The sequence below is a fragment of the Staurois parvus genome, unplaced genomic scaffold (assembly GCF_062004578.1).
Source record: "Staurois parvus isolate SC_StPar_1 unplaced genomic scaffold, SC_StPar_1.0 ptg000604l, whole genome shotgun sequence".
Lineage (NCBI taxonomy): Eukaryota > Metazoa > Chordata > Amphibia > Anura > Ranidae > Staurois > Staurois parvus.
Window position 1 is genome coordinate 3,227,664 of NW_028318400.1, and position 17,469 is coordinate 3,245,132.

General features: G+C 41.4%; 1 protein-coding gene across 2 annotated transcripts in view; it reads left to right on the forward strand.

The window, feature by feature from the left end:
- PANK1 (pantothenate kinase 1) overlaps window positions 1–17,109 on the forward strand; it is a 75,599-nt gene extending 58,490 nt beyond the window's left edge. For both annotated transcript variants that reach the window (XM_089692772.1, XM_089692773.1), the window contains exons 6-7: window positions 7,991–8,116; window positions 13,310–17,109. In XM_089692772.1, coding sequence (XP_089548898.1) covers window positions 7,991–8,116; window positions 13,310–13,369 — 186 coding nt within the window. In that variant the 3' untranslated portion in view covers window positions 13,370–17,109. The remainder of the gene's footprint in view (window positions 1–7,990; window positions 8,117–13,309) is intronic.
- The last annotated feature ends 360 nt before the right edge of the window (window positions 17,110–17,469 follow it).

The window sequence follows — 17,469 nt, forward strand, 5'->3', positions numbered from 1 at the left end:
GGGTGGGTTTTTGCCAATCTAAAGCCCACCCGGGCTGAAGCATGGTAGCACACTGTGTTGCCAACCTCTTCATTTGGATACTTACCTGACAGCTTGTGTGGCTGTGGTATGGGCACACGTGGAGCTTCTTTTACATTGGTTGGATTGCAGCATCACACCACTACTTTGCAGATTATAAAGCAAAATGTCTATGTTTTCATACCGTCCAATGGCACGGCCTATATGGAGACATTAGTGGACTTCTTTTTAAGGCAGTAAAGACTACATTGAAGATGTGCAGGACCAGATTTCTGATTGGCTATTTTTCTGTAGACCGATAATACTGATTGGTTGCGATAGATTAAATACTTTTCACTGCTGTCTTCTACACTGCCTTTCTGCGTAGGTCTTCTTGTATTTAAGCCTCAACTCCACCCTGGTGCAAGCAGTGCAAATGTAAGGCATCAAATTGCTTTAATGGGTGGATGTCAGTCTGGTGAAGTGGGCATTCCTAGGCAGACTGCAGTTACATGATGAATACTTTAGGTAACAGCCTCCCTGATTGGAAGAACTGAAACTGAATGAAAGGCGAGGCTGGGAAGAAAGAGTTAGATGATGCTGGATGGCCTCCAGTCAGGAAATGATGTGGGCTTTATTTGATTTGCTGCAGCTTCTGGTGTACTCTGTGAGAAGGTCACAGTGTGCTGTGAAATCAGAGTAAGCATTTTTAGTACAGAAGGGGTGCCTGCACAGCTGTGCAAGACTGAAGGTAAGGCTGGAGTTCAGTGTTTGTACATACAGGTGAAACTCGAAAAATTAGAATATCGTGCAAAAGTTCATTTATTTCAGAAATGCAACTTAAAAGGTGAAACTAATATATGAGATAGACTCATTACATGCAAAGCAAGATAGTTCAGGCCGTGATTTGTCATAGGTGTGATGATTATGGCTTACAGCTCATGAAAACCCCAAATCCACAATCTCAGAAAATTAGAATATTACATGCAATCAATAAAACAAGGATTGTACATAGAACAATATCGGACCTCTGAAAAGTATAAGCATGCATATGTACTCAGTACTTGGTTTGGGACCCTTTTGCAGCAATTACTACCTCAATGCAGCGTGGCATGGAAGCTATCAGCCTGTGGCACTGCTGAGGTGTTATGGAAGACCAGGATGCTTCAATAGCGGTCTTGAGTTCTTCTGCATTGTTCGGTCTCATGCCACTCATCTTTCTCTTGGTAATGCCCCATAGATTCTCTATGGGGTTAAGGTCAGGCGAGTTTGCTGGCCAATCAAGCGCAGTAATCCCACAGTCATTGAACCAGGTTTTGGTGCTTTTGACAGTGTGGGCAGGTGCCAAGTCATGCTGGAAAATGAAGTCAGCATCCCCATAAAGCTCGTCTGCAGAAGGAAGCATGAAGTGCTCCAAAATCTCCTGGTAGACTGCTGCGCTGACCCTCTACTTAATGAAGCACAGTGGACCAACACCAGCAGATGACATGGCTCCCCAAATCAACACAGACTGTGGAAACTTCACACTGGACTTCAAGCATCTTGCAGTGTGTGCCTCTCCATTCTTTCTCCATACTCTGGGTCCTTGGTTTCCAAATGAGATGCAAACGTTGCTCTTATCAGAAAAGAGGACTTTGGACCACTGAGCAACAGGCCAGGTCTGTTTTTCTTTACCCAGGTAAGACGCTTGTGACGTTGTTTGTTGTTCAGGAGCGGCTTGACAAGAGGAATACGACATTTGAAGCCCATGTCCAGGATCCGCCTGTGTGTGGTGGCTCTTGAGGCACTGACTCCAGCCTCAGTCCCCTCTTTGTGAAAGTCCTCAACACTTTTAAATGGCCTTTTCCTGACAATCCTCTCCAGGCTGCAGTCATCCCTGCTGCTTGTGCACATTTTTCTTCCACACTTTTCCCTTCCACATAACTTTCTATTAATGTGCTTTGATACAGCACTTTGGGAACATCCAACTTCTTTTGCAATTACCTTTTGAGGCTTTCCCTCCTTATGGAGGGTGTCAATGATGGTTTTCTGCACAACTGTTAGGTCAGCAGTCTTTCCCATGATTGTGATTCCTACTGAACCAGACTGAGAGACCATTTAAAGGCTCAGGAACCCTTTGCAGGTGTTATGGTTTAATTAGCTGATTAGAGTGGGACACTTTGAGCCGAGAATATTGCACCTTTTCACAATATTCTAATTTTCTGAGATTGTGGATTTGGGGTTTTCATGAGCTGTAAGCCATAATCATCAGAATTATGACAAATCACGGCTTGAACTATCTTGCTTTGCATGTAATGAGTCTATCTCATATATTACTTTCACCTTTTAAGTTGCATTAAATGAAATAAATTAACTTTTGCACTATATTCTAATTTTTCGAGTTTAACCTGTATATCTGTGTTGCTTAGCTGCTTCCTGCACTTGGAGAGCATAGCAGTGGAAGGACTCTACAGTAAGGGCCCATTCACACCAGAAACTGCACAGCTATTGTGCGTCGCTTTATGCACTTTTGCATGCAGTTGATGACATTGTTCCATCCTCGTTTGTCCTGTGAGGTCACTTCCTCCTTTCTTTATTTGGGTTTTTTTGCACACAGCAATGCGTTGCTGTGTGTGCAAATTTTAACATGCTTGTGGTGTGGAAAAATACAAATTTCTGTACTTTTTTTGCACTGCACTGTAATGGTGTGTACTATGCCCATAGGATAACCTGCAGTTTGGTCCGTCTGTGCAGCTGGAATTCAGTCAAAAATGCATCCAATTGCATCTGATGTGAATGGGCCCTTAGGATTCCAGTTTGCCGTACACATACAGGGACTTTGATGGAGGACATAATAGGGGAAGAAAAATACAGCAAGGATCCCAGTTAGCTGCACACATGCAGGGACTTTGATGGAGGCCACACTGTACAGTGGGGATCACAGACTGATGTATACATGCAAGAACTTTGATGGTAAACATAATGGGGGAAGAAAAATCTTTCCAGATTTGCCCTTCACATACAGGAACATTGATGAAGTACATAGTAGGGGCAGGACACATCAGTGAGGATCATAGTTTGTTGTACACATACAGGGACCTTGTTGTAGGACATAGTGGGGGAAGGACTGTACAGTGAGGATCATAGCTTGTACACATACAGGGACTTTGATTGAGGACAGAGTATGGGAAGGACTCTTCAGTGAGGATCATAGCTTGTACACATACAGGGACTTTGATTGAGGACAGAGTATGGGAAGGACTCTTCAGTGAGGATCATAGCTTGTACACATACAGGGACTTTGATTGAGGACAGAGTATGGGAAGGACTCTTCAGTGAGGATCGTAGTTTGTTTTACACATACAGGGTTTTGCTGGAGGTCATAGTGGGGGAAGGACTGTACAGTGAAGATCAGTTTGTTGTACACATACAGGGACTTTGATGGAGGAAATAGAATGGGAAGAGCTCTTCAGTAAGGATCGTAGTTTGTTGTACACATACAGGCGCATTGATGGAGGACATAGTAGGGGAAGGACTCTTCAGTGAGAATCACAGTTTGTTGTACACATACAGGGACTTTGAGGGAGGACATAGTAGGGGAGGGACTCGTCTGTGACAATTGTAGTTTGTTGTACACATACAGAGACTTTGATGGAGGACATAGTAGGGGAGGGACTCTTCAGTGAAGATCAGTTTTTGTACACATACAGAGACCTTAATGGAGAACATAGTGGAGGAAGGATTGTACAGTAAAGCTGGCCATATATGGATAGAATTTCGAATGAAAATTCTTAGGAAGTTTTGGGAAAATTCTCAAAACATTCAAATGTTGTTCAAAAAATGTTGTTTGCTTTTGATATTTGAAATGAATGGACTTTACAAAATGAAAACCACAAACATTGTTTGAAATTCGTTCAGACGGGAAAAATTTCCCATCCTGCTCCTTCGAATTTCCTAGACAGATTGAAAATGAACGCTGATTTTATCCACTGATTAGAAAAGCCAAACTTTCATAGAACATTCTTTTCCTAAAATTTTTCAGTCCAAATTTTACCCACCTATTTCCAGCTTAGGTATGTTGTGCACTCACATAGTCTGTGGGGGGAAGGACTGTAAAGTGGGAATCCCAGTTTTTGTAAACACAAGGACATTGGTGGAGGACATTGTGGGGGAAGGACTGTACAGTTCAGTTTAGACTACGTACATAAGGAGCTTGATGGCTGCTGAAGGAATAAAATAATGACAAACATGCTGTGATAGTTTTTACAAAATGACCATAGGTGACATTATTAATGGGATTACTGTGTTGGTATGAGTATAAACGTATTATTGCAATATCTTTCTGTACGCGGATATTTTTGTTTCAATTTAGAAGGTACACATTTTCATCCACTGGGGAACATTTGGTGTAATTAACCAGCAATATGATGTCCTCTTCCTGCTTTCAGCTTCTTTACAGTGTTGCCTTGTGGCATGGAGTTCAAGCAGCATTGTACAGGGCTATCAAAGCATGAAGAACTGCAGCAAAACCCTGCAAGAGAACTCCTGTCTTTTTGTGTGGTGTTGTCTTATACTTTCTTTTTTGTTGTAACTGTTGTATTGCTTGAAGACTAATTTTGTCCAATGTTGAAAATTCTTTGTCACTGCAGTCTAGGCATACTGGGACGTAAAACTGTCTTAGACTTTATCAATGAAATGTAATGGCTGGGCATCAAATACCTCCTTTGCTATAGCCTTTACTTCAAGTAAAAGACACCATTCAGCATCCATCTTTTCATTGGTCTGGTGGTTTTAGTGTTCTTTTTTTTTTTTTCTCCAGTTATAACACTTTTAAATAAATGCTATAATGATATTCTATACAAGTGGAGAAAAGCAACAGTGGCGTATTGCCAATATCAACCCAAATTTTTATTTTTGAATTGACACAGAAAAACAACACCCCAACTTCTGCTATTGGGCCAGAATACCTCCATTAGCAACACTGGCCAGAATGTGTTAATTGTGGCACAGGAGGAATTGGGAAGGTGAACTTACAGAGGAGCTCAAGTCTACCCCAAAAGAATTCAAAGTCCGCAGCTACAAATACTGTAGCAGCTGACTTTTACTATATGGAGACTTACCTGTTCAAGGATCCAGCACTGTCCTCATCTGAGCCGATTGTTCAGTCAGCTTCAGGTCCCTAGCACTGGCTTCTTTAATAAGGAAACTGCCAGTGAAGCCCTGTGGCTTCACAGCCGGTTTCCCACTGCGCATTTGCGAGTCATGCTGCTCTTTGTGAATGGTCCCGCAGTTTTCTGGGACCTGTGGGGGAGGCCGAACTTCTGCTCAGATTGCCTCGGTGATCTGACCAGAAGTGGGAGTGGGTGCCTGTCAAAATAAGGTACTCAATTCCCCCACCCCCCAAAAAAAGTACCAATCATTAAAGAGGAGGGGAGAGGGATGCAAATAAGAGGAACTTCCCCTATTGGGTGACATATGTGGACTAGTAGTTGGAACTTGTAACCCTGCATTCCCCTAAGACATGCTGGGAGCTTGGGACATGTAGCCCCCCCAATACTCCCAAGAGACCTGCTGGGGCTTGTATGCACTCCCCCGAGCCCGATCTCGGTTCAGCACTTTTGGTTCAGGAGCTCCTGCTACTGTCAATCAAAACCTGCAAGCAGGGCTGAATAGATGTAAACAGCCCGGCTCAGGAGCAAGCCCACATGACTGCCCCCATAGGAGGCTGCTTCCTGTGGTGGGCACTTGACGGGGAGGAGCCAGGAGCACCAGTAGGGGGCCTGAGAAGAGGACCTGGGCTGCTCTATGTAAAACCATTACACAGAACCCGTACGTATAACTTGTTTGTTATTTTAATGAAACAAAAATAGAAGCTTTGCAATCACTTTAAGATGGCAGAGGGAGGGCACGCAGATGATGGATACCATGGTGTTGCTTGAAGGGAAGACAGTCCAGTACAAACGTAACCAGTCCCACATAAGTGGGAAATGTGTGGATTCTGAAGTCCCATCAGCCATATTGGTTATAGTCAGACACTTGTGGAGGAAAGAGACTTAATGGCCACTTATACAAGTCTTCTTACTTTCTAATATTGCCAATCTAGTCATATGCCAGATGGATAGCATTGGCTAAAATTGTTAGGACAGGATTTTCTTTTTTAGTACTCTGATGTTAATCATGTGTCTCAAACACCCTGTGAGTTTCATTTTTATCATTTATTTTTTTCAAATTGTCATTGAACTTGGATATTTGAATTGGACAAGGGTTTTCTAGGCCCCCTTATTTCATCATTTTGTGTAGCACAGTATGTCTTCCCAACACAGCGGTACCTAGCTGTACTGCTTACCACATTCTGAAATGAATGGATTGCTTTTTAGAGGGTGGTGTAGCAGCAGTTGACAGGCATTCGGGAGTTGCTACTGCAGTCTCCTGAATGACTGTGTTTTTTTTGTTTTTGTTTTTTGACAGGTAGGCTCCCTAGTTGAAAATGTCACAGCTGCAAAGCAATGAACTCTGTCCAGCTGTATTGTTACAGTTTGAGTGGGTGGTTGGGAGCGGTAAAACTGCGGCTCAGCTGCCTGTTTTTACCTCTGCTGATTCTGGGTAATTGGAAAGCAAAAGTAAGTGCACTCCTGTGACAAAATGGATAGGGCCAAATAGCTTTGGTCATACTACTCTTTTTTAAATTCCCCTAATTGGGAAATTCACAAATTCTCTGTTGTGAAATAAGGGCATTTACCCAGAAGTCATTTTTGCTCTGAGAGGTTTTCCTGAGTAATTCCTGGAGAGTATTTCCTGTTTAGAATTTAGTACTAGGCTGACAAGGGACCTGAAAAAGACAAGAAGTTGTTCTTACTGGCTCATAGATCTTCAGTGTTGCCTTGCCCTCGTGCATTATTACAATACTGTTGGTTTTGTTATCACTACCCTATTGTTTGTCATGTGAAAATGAAGATCTCTTCACAGGATAAGTTCACCTTTGTAAAAAAAAGAAAAAAAAACTCTCTTTTTGCAGGTAAAAAAATGTGCATTTATTATTATTTTTTTAAATTTCTTTTACCTGGAACCTATAAAGCATTGCACTAATGATCAGCAGATCTCATTGCCATGCAAGACTCCTGCAGACCTGTCTGTATATCTGTGTGGCGGTACCTCGTACATGCAGGCAGTTCTACACCAACAGGAAAAGAGAATGAACTACTACAGTGCACCGCAGTTCCATGGTAGTTCATTGAGAACTACAAGCAGACAGCTGCAAAGTCTATTGGGACGTGTAGTTTTTCATTCACATAATTCTGTGATTAAATTACGTGGCTGGGTGGGCAGAGCCCCGCACAGATGCGTCTTTTTTTTTTTTTTTAATTACGACAGCAGACACGGGGAGAAAATCCTCGGTCTGCCACTCCTTTGTGTGGGGAGTAGGGGCACGGGGCAGCCGAATACGGGTGTAACATGTTAGAAAAGGCGAACCTATCCTTTAAAGTTCATCTCCAGGCAAATGAAAAAATCTTCCCTTGTGATGGGGCTGCCCCTGCACTTCAAGGGTAAAAAGCTTATTTAGGTCTACAGGACCAGGAAAAGCATTTTTTTTTTTACTTGTGTCTCCTGGTCCTCACCTCAAATGAAAGGCTATGGACCCTGCATTGTACTTCATGATGTCAGAGGACCTGCATTCGGCAGAAGAGACTGCGGGAACTGGTCTAGCAGTGTGGAGGGATCCTGCATGAGGGGAAGATTGGATAAGTAAAGGTGCTTTTTCTGGTCTCCTAGACATAAGCAAGCATTTTACCCATTCAGTGCGGTTCTGCCTGGAATTCAGCTTTAAGAACATTACTTTCATCCATCAGTTGATCATCCTTGTTCTGTGTTTTTCTCATTATAAAGTCTGTATATATTTTTTCAGTATGAGTGTTTTCAGTCATTCATAACAAGCATGTCTGTTAAGTATTCTAGAAGGTTATCTGGAATGAATATGTTGTGTGTAATTCATGTCTGTGTTGCTCTGCACTTGTAGAACATTGACAGAGTATTATTTGTGGGGAACTTTCTACGAATTAACATGGTTTCAATGAAGCTGCTATCTTATGCCATGGATTACTGGTCGAAAGGACAACTCAAAGCCCTTTTTCTGGAGCATGAGGTAAGAGACGTTGTAACAGTGTATTAATTCATGGATAATTTAAAGCTGAACGCTGGGAAAAAATGTACACTGCATGGGTTGACTGCTCATTTTGTCCAGGGGCATACAGAAAGGCTATACTTACCCAATCCTTCGATCCTCCATAAAGGAGCACTCCCCTACGTCCAGTGGTGGACTGTTCCTGCTGACCTCACGTGCAGAGCTAGTCTGTGGGCGTGATGATAATAGGAACAGTTCACTGCACAAGACCACTAGCGTGTGGGGGACAGGAGCAGTAGGGACTAATCTTGCACTTGGAGGATCGGCTGGTTAAGTAAATATATCTCCTTCCTCACCCCTAGACAAAAATAAGCAGTTAACCCATGCAGTTTAGGCACAGCCCCATTGTATGGGGAAACCTTTTTTCCTGGAATTCTTTTTTAAAACGTTATGATGTTTACTTAGGGTGCTCATACATGGATTGATAATTCAGCCGGTTCAGGAGAGTGGCTGATTTTCTTTCCATGTATGGCCTGGGTGTTGGTTTGATCCATCAATTGATTTGTGTACAACCAGCCTGTCTGGTTTTTCCCAAGCTATAGCTGGCAGCACTGATTGTATTCTGACAGTGGGGAAATCTCCCCATTGTCAGAACACAAAAGCACCAGGGCAGTGCTTCCCCCATTCACATCAAATGAGATATATACAGTCAGGTCCATAAATATTGGGACATTGACACAATTTTAACATTTTTGGCTCTATACACGACCACAATGGATTGAAAATGAAATGAACAAGATGTTCTTTAACTGCAGACTGTCAGCTTTAATTTGATGGTATTTACATCCAAATCAGGTGAACGGTGTAGGAATTACAACAGTTTGCATATGTGCCTCCCATTTGTTAAGGGACCAAAAGTAATGGGACAATTGGCTTCTCAGCTGTTTCATGGCCAGGTGTGTGTTATTCCCTCATTATCCCAATTACAATGAGCAGATAAAAGGTCCAGAGTTCATTTCAAGTGTGCTATTTGCATTTGGAATCTGTTGCTGTCAACTCTCAAGATGAGATCCAAAGAGCTGTCACTATCAGTGAAGCAAGCCATCATTAGGCTGAAAAAACAAAACAAACCCATCAGAGAGATAGCAAAAACATTAGGCGTGGCCAAAACAACTGTTTGGAACATTCTTAAAAAGAAGGAACGCACCGGTGAGCTCAGCAACACCAAAAAACCAGGAAGACCACGGAAAACAACTGTGGTGGATGACCGAAGAATTCTTTCCCTGGTGAGGAAAACATCCTTCACAACAGTTGGCCAGATCAAGAATACTCTCCAGGAGGTAGGTGTATGTGTGTCAAAGTCAACAATCAAGAGAAGACTTCACAGAGTGAATACAGAGGGTTCACCACAAGATGTAAACCATTGGTGAGCCTCAAAAACAGGAAGGCCAGATTAGAGTTTGCCAAACGACATCTAAAAAAGCCTTCACAGTTCTGGAACAACATCCTATGGACAGATGAGACCAAGATCAACTTGTACCAGAGTGATGAGAAGAGTATGGAGAAGGAAAGGAACTGCTCATGATCCTAAGCATACCACCTCATCAGTGAAGCATGGTGGTGGTAGTGTCATGGCGTGGGCATGTATGGCTGCCAATGGAACTGCTTCTCTTGTATTTATTGATGATGTGGCTGCTGACAAAAGCAGCAGGATGAATTCTGAAGTGTTTCGGGCAATATTATCTGCTCATATTCAGCCAAATGCTTCAGAAGTCATTGGACGCCTCTTCACAGTACAAATGGACAATGACCCAAAGCATACTGCAAAAGCAACCAAAGAGTTTTTTAAGGGAAAGAAGTGGAATGTTATGCAATGGCCAAGTCAATCACCTGACCTGAATCCGATTGAGCATGCATTTCACTTGCTGAAGACAAACCTGAAGGGAAAATGCTCCAAGAACAAGCAGGAACTGAAGACAGTTGCAGTAGAGGCCTGGCAGAGCATCACCAGGGATGAAACCCAGCGTCTGGTGATGTCTATGCATTCCAGACTTCAGGCTGTAATTGACTGCAAAGGATTTGCAACCAAGTATTAAAAAGTGAAAGTTTGATTTATGATTATTATTCTGTCCCATTACGTTTGGTCCCTTAACAAGTGGGAGGCACATATGCAAACTGTTGTAATTCCTACACCGTTCACCTGATTTGGATGTAAATACCCTCAAATTAAAGCTGACAGTCTGCAGTTAAAGCAAATCTTGTTTGTTTCATTTCAAATCCATTGTGGTGGTGTATAGAGCCAAAAATGTTAGAATTGTGTCGATGTCCCAGTATTTATGGACCTGACTGTATGTATGTGTGTGTGTATATATATATATATATATATATATGTGTGTGTGTGGGAGAGGGAGAATTTTTTTTTTTTCTTCAACTCGCTGGTTAAACAGAAAAAGAAAATGATTACTGTATGGCCAGCCTTAGGAATGTAAAAGCCCTTATACACACCCACTATCCAGTGCATGTCCAACAAGCTGACCAATACCCTGCAATTGGTTTTGCTGCACACTGTTTTCTGTTGCTATATATTAATCGCTGGAATCCTATGTATTGTACAACAATTGGACTCTGCATATCCAATCGTTTTACTGTTGGCACAGAAAATGTCGTATTTTTGTAGTACAAATAAGAAGATTTATATAGTTGTCATTGATGTGTTTAACTGGAAACCAAAAGAGATTTACTTTAAATATGAGATGAAATCTGCAGCACACGTATTCATGGTACAAAAGGATTATCTGCTCCAGGCAGACTATAAAAAGCACCAATTGATGAATAAAGTATGACCTGTATTTTGAAATACAATTGATTTTAGTAGCTGAAATTGACTTGTTGTCAGCTCCTTGTAATCTCCTATACAGCAGAGCTCAGACTGGGAGAGGACAGATGCTGTGTTCTCTTAACTGCAGCAGAGATAAATCCGGTCACTAGTCTGGCTCTGCTGTGTAGCAGGACCAAGTAAATAATAGGACCAGATGGACAAAAACAGAAATCCTTCGGCAGTTAAATTACTTTCCTTTATATGTATTTCAGCTAATATATTTAGTGGGTTTCCCGGAGTTCATATTTAATATATAAAGCTTGTATACTTTGTGCATTTGTACATAGACCTGGCTTCTGTATCGTGCTTATAAGATTGATTGTTAGTACATCCTATTGTATTGTTTGTGTGAGCTGTCCTGCTATTGGTGTTGCTTTTCATTGTATATTAATGAAATATAATCTCCTAAATCAGCTATGCCCCACAGTGTCCCCTAAAATATTAGCTTTTAACAATCTAGTAAACATGGTATATTTTTTTTTTATGACATAATTGGAAGAAAGCATGCCTCAACAAAGCACCATTATGCCATTTGATTTGAGTATCATGTGACATGGTTGTTATTCTTCCATTATTGAAACTAGTAGCACTAAATATATGGTCGGCATCAGAAGGCAACGTGATAGAAGATCAGCATGGATGATATGAGCGGTATTCTTCTGTCAGCATTCCTCTATGAATGTGATCCCCAGTTAGTGGCGCTTTACAGGCACCAGACCGGTTGTGGTAGACCAACATCAATGCAGAACCTGGCAGCTTCTCCAGTCTCCACAAATACCAATGAAAACCGGTGTACCGATGACAGGGAGACCCGTGGATATGGGATGACCCTTGTCTACTTCACCCTTTTTTTTTTTTTTTTTTTTTTTTTTTTCAGATCAGACCCCAATTTGTTTTATATGCTATTCTGGATGTCCGGTGAAAGAGTGATCAGTTATGTGGAAAGAATCTCTATTCTTTCTTTAATAAGCTGATGCCAGAGGTCCACTTCTCTTTCCTTAGCATAAACATGTTGAGCTGGTATGGTTTTGGAGCTGCTGGCAGGTGGTCAAATCATGTTTGAAGGTCAGGCTGACTCAACGGGGCACATATCTCTAGTATCCAATTAGAATTGAACTTTTTTGTGAATGGACTTAGGTACACAGGAATTTGTGTTCCTATGGTAAAGGCAATGTGCACTTGCTTTGCTAAGTCAGCCTGTTTGTGGAGCAGGGATGACCATAGTGCCACCACATGCCACAAGCATTGGAGGCTCTTGGCACTTACAAATAGCTGTTCCCTTACAAACCATATGCATTTTTCCACTGCTTCTTACATAATCTAGAAATATTCTTAAAGCTGAAATACAGGAATTCAGCTATTTTATAAAAAGTGCTGGCAAGCTGAGTCAAGTCCAGCGATGTGCATATCTCTTTTACATCTGACAGTTTTATGAAGCTATGGCTACACTCCAGGGCTCTGAGATAAGAGATGCTGTCTTCTCATACACCACAAGCAGTTCTGCACCCCTCATTGCCCATTCAGAGAAGCCTTTGTATTTTGTGAATTCGTTCACATAATACAAAGCGGCTTGTGATTGGGCAGTAGGAAGGGAGGGGCAGGCACAGCAGCTTAAGTTGCTGAGACCAAAAGGTCTTATGTCGGAGCTCCAGGAATGTAGCAAAAGCTACCCCTCAGAGCTCCATAAAACTGTAAGATGTAAATTAAAGCGATAAATCCACAAGGTGGCATGCAACTCCTGGGCCATAAAGTGGTTGTAAAGGCCTAAAGTTTTGTATCTTCCTACATTCTATGCATGAAGGTAAAAAACCTTGTGTGCATCAGCGCCCGCCCCCAAATACTTACCTGAGCCCCATCGTGATCCAGCGATGTGCACAAGAGCCTTGTCTCTCCAGGGATGCTCCTTCCTCATTTGCTGAGACAAGGGCTCCCACTGCTGTCAATCACAGCCAGCAAGAGGAGAGGGGGGGGGCTGAGCCATGGCTCTGTATGCAAATGGGCACACAAATCAGCAGCTCAGGAGCGAGCCTGCTTGGGTGTCCCCATAGTAAGCTGCTTGCTCTGGGGGCACTTGGCAGTAAGGAGGGGCCCGGAGCTATGGTGGAGGACGCAAGAGCAGGATTAGGGCTGCTCTGTGCAAAACCATTACACAGAGCCAGTAACTTTAACGTTTGTTATTTTTTATTTAATTGCCTTTAATATCACTTTAACTCTTAGTATGCTTGCACATTTCTCAAATTATCTAAATTCCTGGAGTTCAGTTTTAAAGCTAACATGCATGTTTGATCACACAAATAATTTCCATGGCCTTTCTGAATAACAAAATGTGTTTTTAGGGTTATTTTGGAGCTGTCGGGGCCCTTCTGGAGCTACTGAAGATGAATGACGATCACTAAGAAGATTGTTGGTGCATGAATTGCACACCTCAAGGCTGCTGTCTGAGAGGCTTCCTCCTTCCTAAGCTTCCAAGAGATGCATACAAAGCCATTTCCCACCTGTATGTCGTGTCTTGTACATAGAGCAGATTCCTTTCCACAGACACTGAAATCCTGTACATATTTGTATATTTTATTGTATAAACCAACTTTGCAACATGGCCAAATGTACTGTAGTGATTTTAGAACTAATTTTTATGCAGTAATTCATATTTATATTTCTTTTCTTTTCTTTTTTTATGTAAATAGTCTTTTACCCTGCTGGTTGTGCAGGGCTGCTGCTGTTTTAAAATAGAGATCTCAGTTTTATGTTTTTTGTCATAATATCTCTGTTAGTTGAACTCTAATGCTAAACCTCAGTAATACTCTGTTTGGGACTCGGAGGGTGGCTTTGCAAATTTTGTGGAGATTGGACCTATGAAATCCTGTAATTACTTGTTGGGTCACACACACCCTTCTAATGAGAGTCAGTTGATGAAAAGACATATCATCCACATTTGGACTAGATTTAGTGTGGTATAATATCTGAAGAAACGATACACCTCCTGAATACTGAAAAAGGTCTAGCTTTCCTTTCCTATCTCTATTGAAAGACAAATTATTTTATTTCATTTTTAAGAAATGCTTCCATGTTTATTGGGTATCTTTTAATATAATTTCTATCATTACTTGTATAACAATTTTATTTTTCAAATAAACTTGTGATACAAGGTGCTTCCAAGACAGTTTAGGTTGCCCTTGTTTGCTGAAAACACTAAAAATCACGTGTGTGTACGAGCAAGCTGACTTGGAAGGGGGTGTATTCCTCCTCTGATTTTGTGAGTTGTGAATAGACCTGAATAGCAGATCAAAATACCCAGGCTATTCACAGCATAAAAGTAAATGTCAGTGCAGCTAACCTACTTTTCTCCCTCTAACATGCCACCTGCTGCAATAGGTAAATGGGATATATTTATAGACAATATTTCTTTATCTGACAAAAAAAAAGAAAGCTTTTTATATATGTAATTCTGCATAATAAAAACAGAAAAATGTACAGAAAACACTTTACATTCCCTTAATCCATTAAAGGCACTGCTGCCATTCGTTTTAAAGCTCTGCAGTCTTTTTAGTTTTAGGCCAGCCATAAATGGTTAAAATCTTGGCAGGTTCAGCAGGGACCAGTTGAGATTCAAACCATCTTTGGACAGGCTGATTGTACCCGTATCAATTGTTGTACTACTTGGGTGCAATCAGCATGTCAGTTTTGTCATGCAATAATTACCAGCGGCTCCCCCTCACCCAGGGGAACACAATAGCTCAGTGGGCATGATTCCCCAGTCAACACTGTGTTGATGGGGGAATCGAGATTTTTTTTTTCTTTTTTCTGCAACTCATGATTGCAGGTAAGAAAATCACATCATCTGTGGCTGAGCGCTAGGACTTTTTATCCTTTTGTAGGATATTACACGTTACACCCATAGTTAAAGTGTAATACGTAACATGCTTTAGCAGTCCACCTTGCACCCCCACTCGTCACCTTTTTAAAAAAGCACCGTGGTCGCACAGATGTATTATTCATTCACAGGAATCTGTGAATGAAACAAATACATGTCCCGTCCGCCACTGCAGCAGACAGCTTGTAGTTCTCAGTGAACTGCAAGAACGCTGATGAGCACGCTCCTTGTTCATTCACAAGACCTGTGGCTTTCAAACAGACAACCCATAAAGAAGCATGGGCTAAAAGCTGTAGGTCTTGTCTGCAGGAGCCTGACATTACATTACACCTGTGATCAACTGACCTGCAGGAAAAAATAATAAATGCACTTAATTTTGCAATTAAAAAAAAGAAAAAGTGCATTATCTATTTATTTCCCAAAAGGTGAACATATCCTTTTAAGCTTTTTTTCAATGGATGCCAGTCAGAGAAAGGAAAGCTAGAAAACTTCATTTTTATTTATATTAAGACAAATGTGAGATGATTTTTTTTTTTTCCAACAAAAATCCTGCTTTTTATTACTGATATATGATCAGGCTGCCTAACAAATAAAAAGGCATTTTTTTAAATGAATACTGCTGAGTGTAGCGGTCTGAGTCTCCAGCAGACCAACACTCCTCTTGCACAGTACTTGAATCAATGATGCTCATGCTCCCTGAGCAGCATTGTTGGTTGGAGCGCTGTGTTGGGCTGCTGGAGATCTGGACAGATTAACTCTTCGTGAGCAGCGGTCTGGCTCTTCACTGTACTGCTGGCACAAGGCAGCTTCTTACAGTTTAAAGCATATGATAAAAACAAAATATTCTTTACTTGTCATGCAGCCTCACTGTTGTATGGAGAAGGCACCTGAAGGTTGCTGCATACGCATGCGGCAGCCTCGCAAACCCTCCAATCATGGCAACGCGCTGGACCATTCTATATGGCAAAGCTTCAGTTCTTTCTGGAGCTTTCTTGTCTTTCTACCTCCTGGATATTGGCCAGAGTGGCTGCCCAGCTCATATTGAGGATTTAGCAGCAAATTGACAGTATCTCTAGTGACCTGTTAGAATAGCCAAGGATTCAGCCATGTCAGGAGGGTTTGAGAGTCTCCTTCAGGTATGTGCATCTCAAAGTGCCTCTACTTAGCCTGGATTCACATATGTGCAGAGCCGGTTTATAGTGCAAATTTTAGCCCCATGCGGTGTAATTTCTTTCAGCGGTTCAGGTGCCATTCCTAAGCAATTTGTTAAAGTGTAGGAGATTGGAAGTTGCACCTGAACCAGACTGAAAATCACACTGCGGCCGGCCCACACATATGTGCATGGACTTCACGGAAAATCTGTTTGGTTCACATATCATGCGACTCGTTGCAGTTCAAAACACATCTGAATTTGCATATATGTGGACCAGGGCTTATACTTGCAGCATTTTTATTTAAATTTTTTTTTTTTTTTTTTTAATGAAGTGACAAAGTATTTTTAAAATGAAGCTGACCTGGCTTAATACGTTCTATAGTAACAACTGTGCTAAAGCACGGGGACCTTGTGATAACTGAATTATCTATAATAGTTTCAGTTCAATCCCTATACCTCATCTGAGCCCCTTGGTTCCTAGCACTAGACTGTACATGGAACCTTGATTTCCTGCCCCATCACAATACCAATTGCTGCTCCTATCATTTAACTGTCGGATGCTCTGCTGCCGCTAAAGCTCAGGCATTTGGCAGCTGAAGAACAGAAGTGAGATTTATTGCCAAGGGTGGAGGGCTTTATTAGCGGACAGATGTCGAGGCCGCATGTACATCCCAAGTTGGGAATTCATGGGAATGACACATGGACACAAACATCGACAGTCCATGCACTTCAGCTCTATAACATTAGACTTAGACCAGGTCAGCTTGAGTTATCTTTTTAAATATATTTTGCAGGGATACAGGAATGGAAAAAAATCTATGTAGAAAAGTAAAAACTGAATCCTCTGTACGATTGTATTGATATTAATCGCTAATAATAATAATAATGCCCTTTCATGTGAGAACACTTGAATTGATATTTAATGACTGTGACCTTGTTTTAGTAAATAACTTTTTTTTTTTTTTTACGTTTTCATATGCTGAAGCTCAAAATTCACTGCACTTAATTTATGCTGTTTAAAAAGGATATTCAAAGGCTGTTTACCACAGCCAGTTAATATTATGTTTATTTTTTAATGCAAAATAAAACAGTGATTGAACACTAAGACATTATATGCTCCTGTTGATATGCTGTGTATATTTTTGTATAATCAGCACTAAAGTAAAATGTATAATCACATATGTAGTTTATGTAACCTGAAAATGTCAGGAGTGAAAAATCTGTTCTAAAAGCCAGCTTGACCCAAAACAGATTTCTCTGTGTCAAATTACATGGAGCAAGGTGTGTTCTGCTGTTGGACCCTGGCTTCTTTTACCCAGACATGGCTGGGACAAACTTGGGTTTTAGGTAAAGAAATGTCACCTGGAGTTTTCTATACCAGCTTTTTGCACCCCAATGCACTAGGGGATATTTGATATTTACGTTGAGTTTGGCCTGTCAGACCTGCATCTGGGGTAAGGGTAGATTGGCAA